The sequence below is a fragment of the Bos taurus genome, chromosome 18 (assembly GCF_002263795.3).
Source record: "Bos taurus isolate L1 Dominette 01449 registration number 42190680 breed Hereford chromosome 18, ARS-UCD2.0, whole genome shotgun sequence".
Lineage (NCBI taxonomy): Eukaryota > Metazoa > Chordata > Mammalia > Artiodactyla > Bovidae > Bos > Bos taurus.
The window spans coordinates 25,736,472-25,754,110 of record NC_037345.1 but is presented as its reverse complement, the minus strand read 5'-3'; the positions used below and the strand labels follow the sequence as shown (position 1 = coordinate 25,754,110).

Here is a 17,639-nt window from a genome sequence, read left to right as displayed (position 1 = left end):
TGCCCTCTGCTCTGCTCCATTGACCTTTCTTCCAATTTGATCTGTCCGTGGCATGGTTCCCTGGTAATTGACCATCCTCTCCTCACTCCCGGTCACCTCTGAGGACTCTGCACCTGTCTGTTGCTTCTGCCACCTCTGACTTTCCTTCTCCAGCTTTCCTTCCCACTCGGAGTCACCTCTGTCCTCCCTGGTTGCCTTTCATCTTGCACTACCTTTGATGATTGGATCCTCACCTGTAGCACGGTGACCCCCATCAGCCTCTCAACTCAGTGATTTCATCTCTAGCCCTGCTGTCTTCCAAGCTTTCAGTTCAGGCTTTCGTGTGCATTCCTATCAAGGCATTCACCTAGTAAGCCTTCACCAGCTGTTTGGTGTGGATGTAGCTGCTGCTCCAGGCTGGGTGCCATGGGACTCACCCTGGGGAACCGTAGAAGGTCAGGGGGAATGGACACTGTTTAAATAGCTTTAAATAGTCTGGTAGAAAGCAATCAGTGCAGTGAGGGATGGGGAGAGTGGTCTCTAGCCCAGGTGGCATCATTAGGAAATCCTTGGGTGCCTCCAACTCCATTTTAAACCCAAAGCAAACTCCACATTACCTCTCCGAGCTGACTTGGCTTCTTTCAAACATGGCATCACTTATTGTCTGAGTCTGGGACTGTAGCTTGGTGTATCACCTTAAATGCCTTCAGAGTCGCTTTGCACGCAATAGGTGTTCCATAGACTTGTAAAGTAAATTATGTCTGTCTTGTTCATTTGCTCAGTGCATAAGGGCCCTATGGGGCTTTCTACCCAGACCAGTGTTTCCTACCCCCAGCCCCATTCTCCATACCACCTGGAGCCCCCTTACCTCCTGTTCTGATTGTGAAGGTTTGTTGAAGTGTTTACCTCCCTCCTGACAGGGAGCTTTGAGGCCATGTCTCTGCTGATCAAAGAGGACCCCAGGCAGGTGCCTGGCACACAGCAGGTACTGGGTAAATAAGTATTAAATGAAGAATGAATGAATCTTTGTATTTTCGAGTCCTAGCAGGGTGTCTGCCAGTCGTAGTACAGTGTGAGGGCTAGTTGAATACATGAATGAGCTGATTTAAAGAGAATTTTGATGTATATAAGCCTGACTTGTCAGGGCCACAGTCAGGGTCCCCTCATAATAGATTCATGGAGATGCTGTTGGAGGCCCTGGTGGTGCCTCCATGTGGGGCTGTGCCCTGTCTGTGTGCTGCCAGGCTCCGAGGGGAGGGCTGAGATGTGGGGTCTCCAACTGTGCTGCAGGTGCACCTGGTGGGCTGCTTGCCCACCTCTGAGCCTCCCTTCTCCTTAATGAACACCCTGAAATGGTGCTAGGCCTGTTTCATTGCGTGAGCCCAGGGGGGTCCCTGGGGGACGCTGGAATTGGGGCTTTGGGTTAACAGGTGACCCAGTCCCTTGGACCCTTGCAGATGGCAGTCTCTGATCTGCTTGGGGTTGAGGCGGGGGAAGGTGCCGGCCAGCGGGCTTCAATCTCGCTTTTCTTGCTCTCTCCGCAGGCTGCCCGGTGCCCGGAGGAGGCTACTAAGCCCCGCCGGGCCATGGTCCCGTCTCGCAGGACGTGGAACCTGGGAGCCACGCCCTCGCTGCGCGGCCTGTGGCGAGTGGGCCGGGCCGGGGAGCCCGACCCGGGGATGGCTCGCCCCGCCCCAGCCAGCCCGGCCGCCCGCCCTTTCCCACACACCGGCCCGGGGAGGTTGAGAACTGGTGAGTCCGCATTTTTAAAATGCCTCTTTATTTCCCTTCCTTCCTCCAGATACCAACGATGAGACTGGGGTTTCTCGCAAGTTCCTAGACTCAGTCAGAGCTGTCAGGTAATTACAGGGTACCGGCAGCCCGCGAGCCGGGCGTGGAGTCAGGGCGTCAATTTCTCTGGGCGCTCCTGCCCCGCGCCCGCCCGTCTGTAAAGACCGGCCCGGGACGCCGAGTTAAACGTTAACGCAGTCTGTAGCGCGGAGCGCAGAACGCGGCGGACAGCCACGCGCTCCCTGACCGGCCGGGTCGCTGTGGCTCTGTGATCCGCCCGTCCTCGGCCGAGCACTCGTGGTCTCGCCCCGGGTTCTGCCCGCAGCTGGTAAACAAGGTAGGTACAGAGCTGCCCGGCGCCCTGCGCTGTGCCGACACTTGATCCCGCCGGGGCTCTCCGGCGGATAGCGCGGAGTGGACGAAAGGCTGTTCCCCAGCGTGGCCTGGCAGAGGGTGGGTGCCATGCGCTCCTTTTAGGTACCATCCAAGGTGGCCCCGACAGCAGGTGGGTAGTGAGGGAGTCCCCGAGTCTGGGCCCTCCCTCCCCCTGGGGGAGCTGTCAACACGGGCTCTCCTTTCTGGGTCATGTCCCCTGGCGCTGCCAACATCAAGAAGTGGGCGGCTTCTGTGATTCCCAGTGGGGGCTAGATCATCAGGCCTGGGGAGCTGCCCTTGGGTGTCTGCCAGCCTTGGCTTGGGCAGGTCCTCCTGGAAGTGTGGGGGCAGAGGGTGTGTCTTCAGGCAGGGGGCCTTCAGGAGTTTGCTGTCTGACTGCTCCTGACCTACTGGGAGAGGGCTGTAGAAGGCCAGCCTGTCTAAGTTAGCAGAGCCCTTCTGGGACATAAGGCCAAGCCCCTCCATGTACAGAAGGGAAAACCGAGGCCCAGAGAGGGCACATAGCAAGCTCCAGTTCCCTGTCTCCCACCTCACTTGTACCATCAGTGGCAGCCAAAGCGCTGCCCTCCACGGTCTGTCTCTTCTTCGGGGACAGTGAGGCTGGGGTTGACCCTGGAGTCCTCCTGGGAAAGCTTGGGCTCTTGAATCAGGTGGCCCCAGTTGTCTGGAAGGAGCTGAAGATGGTCTCTACTCCACCAGATTGTCCAAAGGATTAAGACTGTAATATGAATGAATAGTATTGCTTTTCTGGCTTAAAAAAAAAAGAAAGCAAGAATTGAAAAACAAAAACATGTTATCTTGGAAAGCCAAAAAAAAAAAAAAACCACAGAAAGGTATAAAAAAGAAGACTCACCTAGAAGCTTGTCACTAAACATTTTATATAGTTCCTTCCAGTCCTGCATGTGCATATTGCTCTCTTAAATTAGTATTATGAGGCTTATATGACCATACAGACTTTTATCCACTTTTAAAATTTAAGACAAAGGTCCAATGAAATCCTGTGTGTGAAATGCCAATCATGGTGCCTGCCACTGGGTAGAGTTTCAGCCAGTATGGGTGTCCCTAGGCCCCTCTACCCACCACCCCCCCCCCCTCCACTTACTGCCACTTTGAGAAGGGACAGCAAGCAGAAGGTGGGTTAGCACATGGGATTGGAACACTGGCTTCAGGTGACCCTGGGCATATTATTAACCCTTCCGGGCCTCCGGTTCACACCTCTCAGGGTGTCCCCTCTCCCATCCCGTCCAGCCCCACAAGCTGCGGTGGAGGGCTGGGGATTAGGGGTGAATGGGTATTGAAGCCACAGTCAGCCGTCTCCCGCCATCCGGTGAGGGAGGCCATGTGTCAGAGACTCGAGAGGATGTGCTTTAACTGGTCCTGGATGCGCTTTTGAAGGCCGTGAGGACCAGGCCACCCAGTGTGGGGTTGCTCTTTATGAAGGCAGGGGAGAAATTGCCACCTAGAGGCGGCTTTGGTAATGAGGTCACGGCCCTGGGGTGCACCTCCTGTGAGGATTAGCACAGCCGGGGTGGCGTCGGCTTCCTTCTGCTGCTCTCTGTAGTGGGTTGCTGGTGGGCACGTGCCAGCCCTAAGGCCACCGTGGAGGGAGAGGAAGCCGCCACCTCCGGGGGGAGGTCTTGGGCGACCTCCTGCAGAGGATCCCCTGGCGGTTTGTGGTGAAGAAAGAGCGCAGCCCCTGCTCAGCGCCAGGCCTTCCCTCTGTGCCAGGCAAGCATGTGAGGGCGTGTGAGTCCCTCCTGGCGGTGCCTGGGCCGCCCTGAGTGTGTGAAAGGGGAGCTAAGCCTCAGCTCTGGCCACTGATCCCTGGCCAGCAGCCTCCAACCAGCATCCGGCATCTCACCTGTCTCCTCTTGTCCTGGGACAGGGCGTGGAAAAGATAGCCCGGCTGGCGGTGACGAGGACTCGGGCACCCGAAGTGCAGCTCGCCCGGCCCTGGCTCAGTGCCGAGCCCTCAGCGTGGACTGGGCTGGCCCCGGGAGCCCCCACAGGCTCTACCTGACCCTGCAGGTAAGTCCAGGGGCTGTCAGAAAAGCCAGGTGTCTAGCTGGGCAGGTATGCCATGGCCCTTTGAATACCAGCCGCTGGGCTCCTCTGGGGAAGGAGGCCACGAAGGAGATGGGTCTCACACCTCCTGCCAAGCTCCTCATAGCACACCCACTGGGAGCCTGCCTACATGGGACAATTTGCTTTATTAGGTTATCTGGCGGGAAATCTCACAGGAGATGACAGGAGCTTCTCAGCCACGCCCTGACTGAAGTGTTAAAGTGGGAAATGTGGGGCCTTCAGTGAGAAGCTATTAGAAAGATGGGCAGGATTTTAGGGGAGCTGTATATTCCCACTGGGGCATATGAGTCCATGGGGGCAGCGATACTTAAATTTCCTCATTTAAAGTGAGGACTTTACCAAAACTTGATTTCTTTTCTCTTGCAGTCATCACTGCAAGTCAGTTATCATGGGACTTTCAAAACACTGACTTTACATTTATATGTATAGTATTTGGTTGTAGAATGAAGACGTCCTAATAGCAGTAATAATATTTACTGAACGCTGGCTTTATACCAGACATTGTGGCATATATTATATGTCTCACATCAGTCCAAGACATAGTTACTGTTTTATGAGTGAAGTAAAGGAGGCTCAGAGAGGTTAAGTGACTTGCTACTGGTCACACAGCAAGCTGGGGTCTGAACATGATCAGCTTTAAAAATGGTATAAAGAACTCACACATGTGGCATGTAATATCTAGAAACTGAATGTCTCCTGTGGTCCTGTGTCTTTGAGAAATCCACTCTTAATTTATTTATCTTTTCTGTACAACTACTTGATTGCGTTTATACAGTTTTTATTCTTTATTTTTGCCTTCTATTCTGTGACTAGCTCTTTCCCTCAACAGTGAGTCTTGGTGATTTCTTCATGCCTGTCAATATATAGAGAACTGTTTCATTCTTTTAAACTGCCGCATAATATTCTACTTCAGGGTTTATCTCACTGATCTTCTGTATGGTTTCTGATTGCAAAGAGCTCCTTAAACAAATACCGATGCATTTGTGCACCTAAAACTTTGAGCAATTTCAGGATAGCACAGGCTCTGCAGTTTTATTTTTGCTGTACCACACAGCATGTTGGATCTTAGTTTCCTGACCAGGGATTGAACCTGAGGCCTTTGCACTGGAAGTGCAGAGTCTTAACTACTGGACTGCCAGGGAAGTCCTTGTAATTTTTTAAATGGATGCATCTGTTAACAGATATTTTTGCAAGTGCCTACCCTGTGTTAGAAGACTGTGCTGGCACACAGCCAAAAAGAGAAATAGACCCGGCAGTCTAGCAGAGAGGCCAGGATGGGCAAACATTGACATAATGGCTGAGGATGAAGGATCAGAGTTATCAGGAGGTGTTGCCAAGGCCCCTCCCCACAAGAAAGATTGTGTGTGGCAGGGGCTACCTTGAAGGGACCCATGCAGATGGAAGGCAGGGTGGGTGTGGGAGATAGGTGCCCTTTGAACGTGTGGCTTCAAGTCCTGATCTGAACATGAACCCCTTGCTTGTTGCTTCAGAGATAGTCTTGGGCTTCCTGGTTTTTCTCATCCCCTCTGGTGTGGTTCATCTGAAGATAGAACTGAATGGTCCGTTTTTTTTTTTTTTTAACTGTAAGTTCTGCTAGAAATGCAGGTCTGGTGCAGGAACAGTTAAAAAAACTGGAGAATCATTTTTTTTTTTTTAATCGAACTCAAGCCATTGGTAGTTAAATCGGGAGGTGGTCAGAAACAGGCAGCCTTGAGTTGGGTGGAGGCTCTGTTCTTGAATTTTGATTATGGGCTGTTGGGTTGTGGTTGCTGCTGAGTCCTGGGGTCAGCAGATCTACTGAGGATGTGAGACGCTGCCGCCAGCCACCAGTTTCCACATGCGTGTTCTTCTGGGCTGGTGAAGCTTCGTTATGTTTATAGGAGCTTCGAGATGGGGGTTGTGAGGCTCAAACAGGGACCCAGACCCAGTGAAGTGACCTGGTGGGCTTGGTGACCTCCCCCACCAGCTTCTCAAGCAGTTAAAACCCGAGTTGCTTCGTTTGGAGGCTGCAGAAATTCCCAACCCCCAGGGGCCTGTCTGCCCTTCCTGTGGCTTGGCCAACCGGCCAGAAATAGTGTAACCTTTGCTCTGGACGGCAAATGGAAACTTCCAGCTGCCGCTGTTGCCACCGCCAGTGACAAGGCTGCTCGTGCTGGTGTGGCAGTTGGTCAGAGGGTGGGGATAAAATTAAGTCGGCGGGAATTTTCCTAAATACGAGACATGATCACGACCGTTCCTTCTGGAGTAGAAAGTGGAGTTTCTGTTTTAAGAATGGGACGATGAAGCTTTAGGGAGGGTTAAGTAACTTGCCCATGGTCACACAGCTCACCTGAGTCAGGCTTCACACCCAGGCCTTTCCGACTCTAGATTTGGAATATTTTTTAAATATAGCAGTTGTCTTTTTGTTTTGAATAAGGTTGGCACAAAGACACACCAAAAATTGGCTGTAATCTCCCATTCTGGATAGCTTCTGTTATCAAAGATAACAAAGCAGAACACCACAGATGCTTACAAGCTTAAAAATGCAAATGCCAGAAAGGTTCAGAATGAAACATAAAGCCTTTCCTTTCTCTCCACTTTCTCTTGCAACAAGTTTCTTTTGATTTCCCCAGAGTTTGCGTGTGTGCACAGTTGCTCAGTCATGTCTGACTCTTTGCTGCCAGGCTCCTCTCTCCATGGGATTCTCCAGGCAAGAATACTGGAGTGGGTTGCCATTTCCTCCTCCAGGGGATCTTCCCGACTCAGGGACTGAGCCCACATCTCCTGCATTGGCAGGTGGATTCTTTACCACTGAGCCGCCAAGGAAGCCCACCCCCCAAATTTAGATGATACCCCTGTAACATCACCCAGCCTCCAGAGGAAACCAGATTTGGAGAGGGAGGGGCAAGCCTCTTTTATTTCCATTATCCTTAAATGGGATTACACCTTACCTGTGGTTCTGTTCACACCTTACCTGTTGTCCTGTGTGAGTTGCACGTGATTTTCTCTGGTTGAAAGCCTCTTTCTGCCTCTCACCTCATCTCCCTGCCAGTTCACTGGTCTCTTCTCTCCAGCCTTCTTTGCCTTGATTCCTCCTTCCTGGAGACAAGGTCTCATGGTCCCAGATAGCCATGCCTGCACGTGGACCATGGCCTTGCCCTGCTCGTGTGGACCTGTGTGCCCGCTCCTTGGCAGTCCCAGGCTGGTGCTGTCTGCAGGGGGATGGAGGCAGCTGACGTCACGGGTTGGGGTTGTTGCCCTGAGACTGCCGTGTGCCTGTTGGGGCTGGACAGGCCTGTGAATGGTGGGTCGAGGGTACACCTGAAGCAAGCAGGCCACTGCACTGGTGACTCAGGGCTCACAGGTCGGCCAGCTGAACTTCACCTGAGGATTTCTATGTGCCCAAGAACCTTGTTTGCTGGTCCTGAGGGCCGGCTGCCAATGAGGGCCAGGGGAACTCACTGCCCTTTCTCGCTGTGAGATCTGGGCGCATTTTCTTCCGACTCCGGGCCTCCTTGTTCCCATCTACCCACACAGTGAGGGGTGGACCGGCTAGGTCTGGGGGCCTCACCAGCTCCGGGAGCATGCACCATCTTCAGGCTCCACTGGGGTCCCCTCCCCACTGCGATCCCCCCTCTTCACGTGAGGATTCTGATTGTGTCTTGGCAGCAAGCCCTGCAGGACAAGGGGTGCGAGAGCAAGAGTCAGGGGACGAAAGAAGAGAAGCCCCTGAAGAGGCAGGCGCCGGCCCCCAGGAGGGACCGGGAGGCCCAGGAAGCTGGTGGCGCCATGAATGTAGAGAAAACAGGTAAAGGAAGTCTGCCCACCCGCCTGGCACAGCCCTGGCTAACACTGGTGTCGGAGGGGAGGCTCTTGTCCCCAGACATTGTCCTCCTCGCCTGGAGTGGCCGCCTTGACATGGAACTCGGAGACCCCAGCCTGCTCATCCTGACTCCAGGGACACCTTCCTCCCGGTGCCACTGGGCGCCAGCCGGTGATAAGCAGCTTTGGCCAGCACACGCTGGGGTTGAATTTCCCTGCTTTTTTGTCTTTTCCCCAGCGCCTGTCAAAAGCAGGGCAAGGGTGGCAGCCGCGAAGACGCCACCGCCTGCAGAGAGAGGCCTGACCCCCTCCACTTGTGTATCTGTGGGTCCGTCAGGGACCCAGAGGCCCTAGGACGGGGATTTGCTCTGCTGTGTCGAGGCTGGGAAAGAGGAGCTGATGGCTCCAGTCTTTTCCGGCGAGGCTGACAGTTCTGGAAGATTCTGTGGGCCCCCTTTGTGGAGTTCCCCAGCAGGAACCCAGAGCCCAGCAGCTATTGGGGAAGGGCATTCTCAAGAAGCCCGAGGGAAAGGCCAAGAGTGAGTGGGGAAAGGAGCTGGCCGTCCTCTTGTTTGCCTTCTCCTGTCACCAGAGATTGATTTGTGTCTGAACTTGCAAGGTGGAAGGAGCCACCCCCTTCTCTGAGGTTGATCCAGGGCCTCCTTCACCTGTCTGGGCCCAGCATTCATTTGGGGCCGGGTGTTGGGGTCTGGCCAGGCTGTGGAAGCAGGGCCATTGTCCAGCCAGTCCAGAGTTCTGACTCTGGTTTGTGGGTCCGGGGCTGAGCTTCCCCGAGCCTGGGTGCCCTTGAGGGGCAGTGTCCAGGCAGGGTCTCAGAGAAAGAAACTGTCTTCTGAGAATGTGGATGGACAGCTGACCTACTATGATGGTGCAGTGGTCCCTTAGCCCCCTTTTAAGTTCTCCTTTAATCGCATCTCTCCCTTCTCTGCTGTTCTCTGTTAGCTTTCTCAAGGTCTTTTCCTCCCCAGTAAATGCTCTCCAGGCCCCTTGCGGCTCCCTTGGCACATGGGCACCATGCCAAGGTTAGGATGAAGCCCCCCGGCTGTGGGCTGAGGGTGAGATGAGCCGTGTTCCAGCAAGGAGGGCTATTCCAGTCTTGTTGGGCAACACACCCGTGCACCCCTCATGGGTTCCAGGTGCCTGCCCAAGGTTGCCTCTTTGGACAAGGACCATGGTCCCTGTTTCACAAGGGAAGCCCCAGAGGGATCCTCCCACCCGGCTCTGAAGTGGCAGTGCCAACTCTTGGACCTAGAGCCGAGAGCGTTTCCTGCCACCCCATGGCAATCTGCAGAGAGCACAGGGCTGTGCTGGTCACATGCTGTCTATGGCAGCTCCGGGTGCTGGCCTGGAAGCATCCATCTGACCTCGCGCTCTCTAGAACAGAGAGCAGAAGCCTGGCCAGCTGTGTGTGACATGCATGCTGTGTCACATGCAGGCCGCTTGGCCAGAGCCCCCTGGCCAACCAGCGTTGGCCCCCGTTCCGGCTCTCCAGAAGGCCTTGAGTCAGAGCCAACCCTTGGGGTTGGGAGGAAGGGAAAGGGAGTCTGTGTGTGTAGGGCCTGCTCCTTCAGTAGTGGATGTCTTCTCACTGTCCACCCCTCCTGGGCCCAGTCCTGAGCTGTTCTGTCCAGCCTGGAATCAGTGCCATCTGTGCCCCACGTTCCCGCTTAGTCCAAGAGCCAGGCTACAGTTTCAGCTTCTCTGCCGTCTCATTGAACACACCTGTCACCTTCCTGTGGGTTGAAGCTGGGCTGTGTGACTTCAGGTGCAGATGGCTTTGTTTCTGGAGTCTGGGGTCTCCCCGCCGTCCTGCCCACACAGGGCTGCAGCTTCTGGGACCTCATGTGAGGGAGCCTGGACGCTCTGGTGCTCCGTGAGGGTGGAGGCTTGCAGCAACTCTTCACGCCTCTCTTGGACACTTCATCCTGCCTCACCTACTTTGGCCAGGACCCGGATTAGGCTGCCCAAGGCGGGAGGCAGATCCCTGCCCTTCCAGCCTCTCCTCTGTCCACTGCCCCACCCCCTTGCCAGCTCCCCACCTGCAGAGACAGTGGTCCTTCTTGGTGCCATCAAAGCAGGCTGTGATGGGCATGCCAGGCCCCATTAGCAGGTCCCAGGCCTTGATTCTGTGTCTCTGTCCTGTCCGTCTGTCTGTGTCTCTTCTGCTGGTGACAGGATGGTGGAAGGCGGAGACCCCCCGCCCACCCCAGTATTTATCCCTCCCTCTTGCCTGTGTGGTCCCTGTACTCAGTCCCACAGGGGTTGCCTGGGAGCACGCTTGGTGATGTTCCTGCTTGTATGCTGCTGCGTTTGTTCCTGTGTCCTGGTCTGTCTGTCCCTTGCGCACGCACACCTCCGCCTGCTCTCTCTCTCTCTGTGCAGTGATCACTCCCTGCGGAGGGCAGGGGCCAGGCTGGTGAGCCCCCACCTCTCTTCTGTACTCTGGAGAAGGTTTGGGGCGTAAAGAAATCATTTTCCACCAAGGATAGTGTTTTCCGGGGAGACAACAGCGGTTGCCAGAGGCACATCTTTCTCAACTGCAGGTCCCTGCAGGCTGGCCATGGAGAGGATATTGCCCATCAAACCTAGAACATAGGCTTTGGGGGAGTAATGAGTGGAAGTTGCTTTCCTGACTCCTGGTCCAGGCAGTTCTACCCACCAGAAACTTCCCACTAAAGTGGCTTCCTCCAAGGCAGGCCCTGGAGGCCCCCCCACTAACCCACCGGCACCCGCTAACTCCTGCTGCTGCCCCAGCCCTTGCCCAGCTCCTTTGTCCCCTCTGCTTACATCCACTCCCCATCCCCTGGTCCATCCTGCCATGACAGGCCCCCTGTCCTCAGCCAGGCTGAGGCCTCTGCTGCCTCGCTGATCAGCCACTACTTTGCTCATAGGTGGGAGGCCCTTTGGCAGCGGGAGGTGCTCAAGCCTGTCGGGGTCACCCAGTGCCGCCCCCGTGGTACATAGGATGGTGGAGGCCATGTCCCAGCTGCGGGAGGAGAAAGCCCAGCTGCAGGAGGAGCTGGTGGCCCTGCGGGAGAGGCTGGCTGTCCGCGACAGTGAGCAGCAAGCCGCGTCCACGCAGCTGCAGAACCAGGTATCTGGGGAGGGTGGGATGGGCTGAGGCCACTGCCCACCGTGGAACAGGTCGGAGGACGTCGCCCAGGGTACCTGGGACCCTCCAGGCCACCCGCACAATGGACAGATGGGGTCTCCTCCCCTGGCTTGGGAACACATGGAGGCCTGGGCCTCCCGTCCTGGTCTTCCACGTGCCGTTCCTCGTGGTTACCAGGGGGCCAGATCCGCATCTCCATGAGTGACAGGCAGCATGTGTAGACGTGGGCGGAGCAGGAAGGCGCAGGGATATTCCTGCTCTGAGGCTGGTGCTGAGTCCACTCCATCTTCTGAGGTGGCCTGGCTCGGGCAGCCCACATGGACCAAACTCATCGCAGAGGTCGCCCCATGGAAAACTGGCAGGAGAAGAGAGACTGGGGTGTGTACCAGGGAGAGAAGGGAGCTCGCAAATCTCTGGGAGCCAGAGAAAGCAAAGGTTCATGCTGGCCAGTGTTGTCTCCTGCATTAGCTGGCCAGGAGGATGCTGGGGATGCCACAGGCCCCTTGGGCTGACCCCTGGCCTTCACCCAAGTGCCTGGCCAATTCACTCTTTCCCACCATCACGTGGGCCCCGAGGCCCCTTTCCTGGGGCTCAACTCCCCACTCTAATCGTCAGTGTCTCTCAGGCCTGAGTCTGACCTTTCCCACTTCCCCAAGCTCCCCAGCCCTGTCTGCACACCATCTCCATGTTGGAACCTGTGCCTGCGCTCCCGGGCCTGACTCTCTGTAGAACGCCCTGCCTTCAGGTGGACCAGCTTCTTTCTCTGTGATTGCCCAGCCTGTGGATCTTCTGTTCCTCATTACTGGATGCCGTGACTTGTTCTCAGTTCCGGGGGCAGCGGATTATTTTCATGCAGTTTTATTTATTTTTTTATTTTTGGCCGCACTAGGTCTTCGTTGCTGCATGTGGGCTTTCTCTAGTTGCGGCCAACGGGGGCTGTTCTTCGTTGTGGTGCACAGGCTTCTCATTGTGGTGGCTTCTCTTGTGACGGAGCACAGGCTCTAGGTGCGCTGAGGTTCAGTAGTTGTGGCCCACGGGCTTAGTTACTCTGCGGCATGTGGATTCTTGTCCACTGCGCCACCAGGGAAGTCCTCATGCACTTTCCAGATGCAGCGTTTTGGAAAAATGCTTATAAGTGTATCCTCAGGCTCTCTCTGTCCTGACCACCCGTCCTTTGCTGAGTTGGGTGGGCCTCCCTGGGGCCTCCCTGGTGCCCAGTCTGTCTGTCTCCTCGTACATTGACCCCACTGTTTGCTGCCCTGGGCTGGTGTGCCCCACTCGTGGGAGCTCTTCACGGCAGGTGTAACACACCAACTTTGTATCACCGTTACCTCCTGCCTTCCTGCCTCAGATGGCTGCTGGGTGCCTGGTCTGTACAGGCACCCAGCTGAGCAGTGGGGGTGCCCAGGTGGACAGGCATGCCTTGGCCTGTGGCAGCTGCAGTCTAGGGGAGGACAGACATTTGTCACTTGCATTTATGTAAAGGTGGGAGAGTAACAAAGTCTCTGCTGGCGGGCGCACACAGAGGGCATGCGGGCCCTTACCAGATGCCTTTGTCAGGGAGATCAGGACCTGTAGCGGGGAGAGCTCCTCCTTCCCCGACTTCCCTTGGTTTAGTTTGTCTGGGCACTTCACTTTTGAAACAAGTTTTGTTTTTTGAAGAAGTTTACTGAGATAGAATTCACATTCCATAGAACTCATCCGTTTAAGGTATACAATGTATGGTCTTAAGTATATTAAGGTGATGATGCAGCCATCACCACTGTCTAATTTTAGAACATTTTTGTCACCCTTCAAAGACCTATTAAGTCACTCCTCATGTCCCCTTTCCCCCAACCCCTGGCAACCACTGCCCAGCTTTCTGGGTTTTTAAAAAATCTTTTGGCCTCACCGCATGGCATGTGGGATCTTAGTTATCTGACCAGGGATCAAACTTGTGTCCCCTGCATTGGCAACATGGAATCTTAACCACTGGACCACCAGAGAAGTCCTGTGCCCTGCTTTCTGTTTATATGGATTGATATTTTCTGAACATTTCATATAAATGAAATAATATGTGGCCTATTGTGACTTTAAACAAATGTTTGTGTGTGTGCATGCTAAGTCTCTTCTGTCATGTCTGATTCTTTGTGACTCTCATGGACTGTAACCCACCAGACTCCTCTGTCTTTGGGATTCTCCAGGCAAGAATACTGGAATGGGTTGCCGTGCCCTTCTCCAGGAGATCTTCCCAACCCAGGGATCGAACCCACATCTCCTGTGGCTCCTGCATTGCAAGCAGATTCTTTACCACTGAGCCACCAGGGAAGCCCCTAAATGAATGTTTAAGAAACATTTTTTTTTCCCTTTAATTAGCAAAATTGACTTACTTTTTAGACGGGAAGCTGAGTGTTAAGCATCTCAGCCTTTTTGGTGTCTTTGAGCTGCAGCTTTCCAGGCAGTCCTGACCCCTTCCCTTATCCCAGCCTCCACTCCTCTGGATGATCTGGAGAATTCAGAATGGTTCCCGGTCTTGGGTCATGTTTTATTCCTGCAAGCTCTTGTCTGAAAAAGTATCTCAGGAGATGCGCCTGAAGGTTCAGGTCTCTGAACCACTCTTGGAAGGGTCTGACCCTGTGGAGCTGAGGGGCCCGGAGTCCCATCCACGTCCTGACTTTGGCACTGCTCATCAGCTGCGTGACCTTGGGTTAGTTAATTACCACTCTGCACCTCAGTTTCCTCATCTGTAAAATGGACATAATAACAGTATCTGGTGAGAGGACCAGTGTTATTGGTGTCACCGCCATCAGTACCCTCACTGTTACTGGGAGGAGTGTTGGATTTGGAATCACGTGCGCAGGGTTTGAGTACTGGCTGTGCAGCTGTAGTAAGTCACTTCCTGTCTGAGTCTTCATTTACCCATCTCTAAACTGGGTTTAATAGATGTTGCTTCATGGTTACTGAGCAGCTCAGTTGTGAAACTGGACAGAAGAGTGGACCATAAACTGTAAAATGCTGTGCCTCGTGAGGTGTCACGTCTGTGTGCTCTGGTTTCCTGTCAGCCTCACTGTGATTTGACACAGATTGACCTTCTTGGCTTTTCTATATGTTGCTTCTCTAAGAAAAGCCCACCGTGGAGTACCCTCCACCTCATTCTCAGGATGCCTCCTGGTTCCCATTCTTGTCTAGACTTGTCTTTGAACTCAACTGGCTTTGCCATGTTGCTCTTCCTGAAAAGCCACGTGGCCTAGTAGTTAAGACTGAGGGCTCTGCAGGGGCTCCAATTCTAGCGCCAGCACTTAATAGTCCAGTGACCTTGAGCAAGATTAACCAAGGCTTAATCTCTTGGGACCTCAGTTTTTCCTCCTGTAAAATGGAGATAATAATAGTATGTACCTCAGAGGATTGAGGGGTTCAAAGTAAAGATCTAATCAAGAAATCATTGCCAAATCTAATGTCATGAAGCTTTCTCCTTGTTTTCTTCTAAGAATTTTATATATAGTTTTAGCTTTTGTGTTTAGATCTTTGATCCATTTTGAGTTAATTTTTGTATATGGTGTTAGTAAGTGTCCAGCTTCATTCTTTTGCGTGTGGATATCATTTTCCCAGCACCACTTGTTGAAAAGACTATCCTTTCCTCATTAGAAATCTTAACACCCTTGTCAAAAATCAGTTGACCAGATATATGAGGGTTTATTTCTAGGCTCTCTGTCCTACTCCATTGGTCTATATATCTGTCTTTATGCCAATTCCACACTTTTTGGTTTATTGGAGCTTTGTTGTAAGTTTTGAAATCAAGGAGTGTGGGTCCTCCAACTTAATTCTTCTTCAAAATTGTTTTTTTTTTTTTGAAATCTTCTGAGATTTCATATGAATTTTGGGATGGACTTTTCTATTTCTGCAAAAAATGTCATTAGGATTTAAATAGAGGTTGCATTGAATCTATAGATTGCTCTGGGTAGTGTTGACATGTTAGCAATATTGTTTCCAAACTACGAATGCAATGTGTTTCCATTACCATTATCATCTTTAATTTCTTCCAGCAACGTTTTATAGTTTTTAGTGAACAAGGTTTTGCCTCCATCGTTGCTTTATTTCTACATATTTTATTCTTTCTGATGCTATTGTAAATGAAATTGTTTTCTTAATTTCCTTTTTGTATTGTCCAGTATTCGTGCATAGAAACACAACTGATTTTTAATGTGTTGTATCCTGCAACTTGGCTGAATTTATTAGTTCCAGTTGGCCTGATTTTTTTAATGCTCAAGTTAGTTGCCACCATTTAAATCTTAGTTAAGTTCGTATAAAAACCTCAGCTTCCTTTTTTTTTGTCATAAAATATTGGAAGATGTGGCACCTCCGGGCCGACATTTCCACATGGTAGCCGCTGCCTGGAGCCCAGTACCCAACTCCTGCCTTTGGTGGAAGGGAGCACCCTTCAGTGAGCCCCAGCCTGTGCCACCTTTGCTGCCCCGTGCCCTGCCTTTCAGCTCACTCACTCAGGCATTCAACACTCTTCTATATGTGTTTACTGAGCACCTACTGTATACCAGCTGCCATTCTAGGCACTGGGAGTACACCGCTGACACAATAGACAAATATCTCTGCCTATCTGAACTTTCATTCTGTTAATAGAACTCATTACGGTGCTGGGCCCTGTCCTAAGCACTTTGCATATATGTTATCTCTTGTAATCTGACTTAATCCTCCAGACCTCCTCGGTAAGGTAGCCTCACTCTACAGCCAAGGATATGGAGAGAGGCATGGTGGACTTGAGACATATCCATGGTTGTCCAGCACATTAGGGCAATGTCTGAATTAGAAAGCTGGGCAAGTCCGGCCTGAGAGTCCATGATCCCAGTGACCCTTGGTGGCAGAGAACTCACATGTGAAAACCCAGCAGTAGAGGCAGGGTGGGTGGACGTAGCCAGACAGGCTTGGTCATTGGTCACATATGTAGGCAGCCAGGAGTTAGGTCTTGTGGAATGGGGAGTGTGTTGGGGGCAAGACAGTATGCTTCCCGGGGCTGCCCCTCAGGCCTCTGGACTGTGTTTCCTTGGGGCTGTCTGGATTGCAGGCCCTCTCATTTTCCCAGCTCAGGAACCCCTTGGTCTCGCCACTGGGACAGCCCTCTGTTCCTCCAAAGACAGCTGATGATGGAGGGCCAGGCTTGGTGGGAGGTCGAGGGTAGGTAATCAGTAGGTTGTCTGCATTGAGAGGTGCAGACAACTGGGAAAACGCAGACCAGCTCGAGCAGCCCCACCCTCTGCTGAGCCTGCTTCTGCTGGGAGATGTAACTATGGGTTGGCGTCAGGTCAGCAGACGGGCCCCATCTCCCAGGTCTCCCCTGAGGCTGCCCTGTACCAGGCCTGTGACTCAGTTTCTCTGGATGACGAGGAGACTGAGCTCAGGCAGTGTGTGTATGTTAAGTCGCTTCAGTCGTGTTCGACTCTTTGCGACCCATGGACTGTATTTCCTCTGGGATTCTCCAGGCAAAAATATTGGAATGGGTTGCCATACCCTCCTCCAGGGGAACTTCCCAACCCAGGGATTGAACCTGTGTCTTTTATGTCTCCTGCACTGGCAGGCAGATTCTTTACCACTGGTGCCACCTGGGAAGCCCCAGGGAGAGTGTTGCACAAACTCAGCCTGGTCCCTTCTCAGCCTGGGGTTGCCTGCGTGCTGTTCTGGGGGTCGTCACTGCAGCCTGTTAGGAGCCTGCTTGGCCCTCTGGCTGACTCTTTGAACCCTCTTTGTGTACAGATGCCGGTATGGTTGCTGATTCAGAGCTGTGCTGGGTGGGCGGAGGGGGGCCCTGTGGGGCCCCCTCCAACAGGAAGCTCTGCCCTCTGGTCAGGCTCACCCTCAGTTCCCCGTCTCTGCTCTGAGCCTGCCTCCTGTCTCTGTCTCCATTGCCCACTGTTTTCCCTGACTCTGAGGGACTCACCTGTTCCATCTCCCAGGCTGGGAGAAAGCTGCCATCTTCCCCGTGGCTCCCCCCAAAGCCGAGCCCTCTTTGTGGCGGGCAGGGGTCCTGCGCCTGGGCAGCGCGTGTTCTTCATTCCCAGGCCCCTAGTGGAGCTGGCCAACTGGGGCGCAGCCACCGCACGCCATGGGGTGGTTGCTGCCTGACCAGCGGTGTTGGTGTGTCCCCCACTGCCCGACACAAACCGGGAGAGGATGAGGGACTCACATCTCTGACAAGAGGAGCCTTTTACAGCCTCTCCCTCATGCCCCACCTCACCCCTAGCCTGGGCCCCCAGGGCAGCCTCTGCCTTTTGGGGGTACCCCTCTGAAATTCCAGACAGTGGCTTGGCGCTCCTAGAGTTCCGATTGTGATGTAAGAAGAGAATAGGAACTGGGCTGCAGGCAGGTGGCAGGTAAGCATCCTGACCACCCCCCTCAGGTAAACACTGGAAACCCCCACTTTCTCTGCACTGGATCTGAGTGCCAGTGGCGTCGGGGACACACAAGG

The 17,639-nt window shown here is 53.4% G+C and overlaps 1 protein-coding gene and 1 long non-coding RNA gene across 9 annotated transcripts in view; one reads left to right on the top strand and one right to left on the bottom strand.

Moving 5' to 3' along the window:
- KIFC3 (kinesin family member C3) overlaps positions 1–17,639 on the top strand; it is a 34,546-nt gene that overhangs the window by 2,649 nt on the left and 14,258 nt on the right. For 3 of the 8 annotated variants that reach the window (XM_024978958.2, XM_059877435.1, XM_059877436.1), the window contains exons 2-5: positions 1,524–1,731; positions 4,052–4,194; positions 7,900–8,038; positions 10,965–11,167. In XM_024978958.2, the coding sequence (XP_024834726.1) occupies positions 1,566–1,731; positions 4,052–4,194; positions 7,900–8,038; positions 10,965–11,167 (651 nt within the window). In that variant the 5' untranslated portion in view covers positions 1,524–1,565. Of the gene's footprint in view, positions 1–899; positions 965–1,523; positions 1,732–1,780; positions 1,839–2,017; positions 2,108–4,051; positions 4,195–7,899; positions 8,039–10,964; positions 11,168–17,639 lie in introns of those variants that run through there. The other 5 variants (XM_024978963.2, XM_059877438.1, XM_059877437.1 and 2 more) reach the window with 4 other exon arrangements.
- On the bottom strand, positions 4,190–10,969 carry LOC112442291 (uncharacterized). The gene is made up of 4 exons (XR_009491329.1): positions 10,113–10,969; positions 9,796–10,007; positions 7,802–7,905; positions 4,190–7,442 (listed from the first exon to the last, which is right to left on the bottom strand). It is a non-coding gene; the product is annotated as an uncharacterized lncRNA (long non-coding RNA).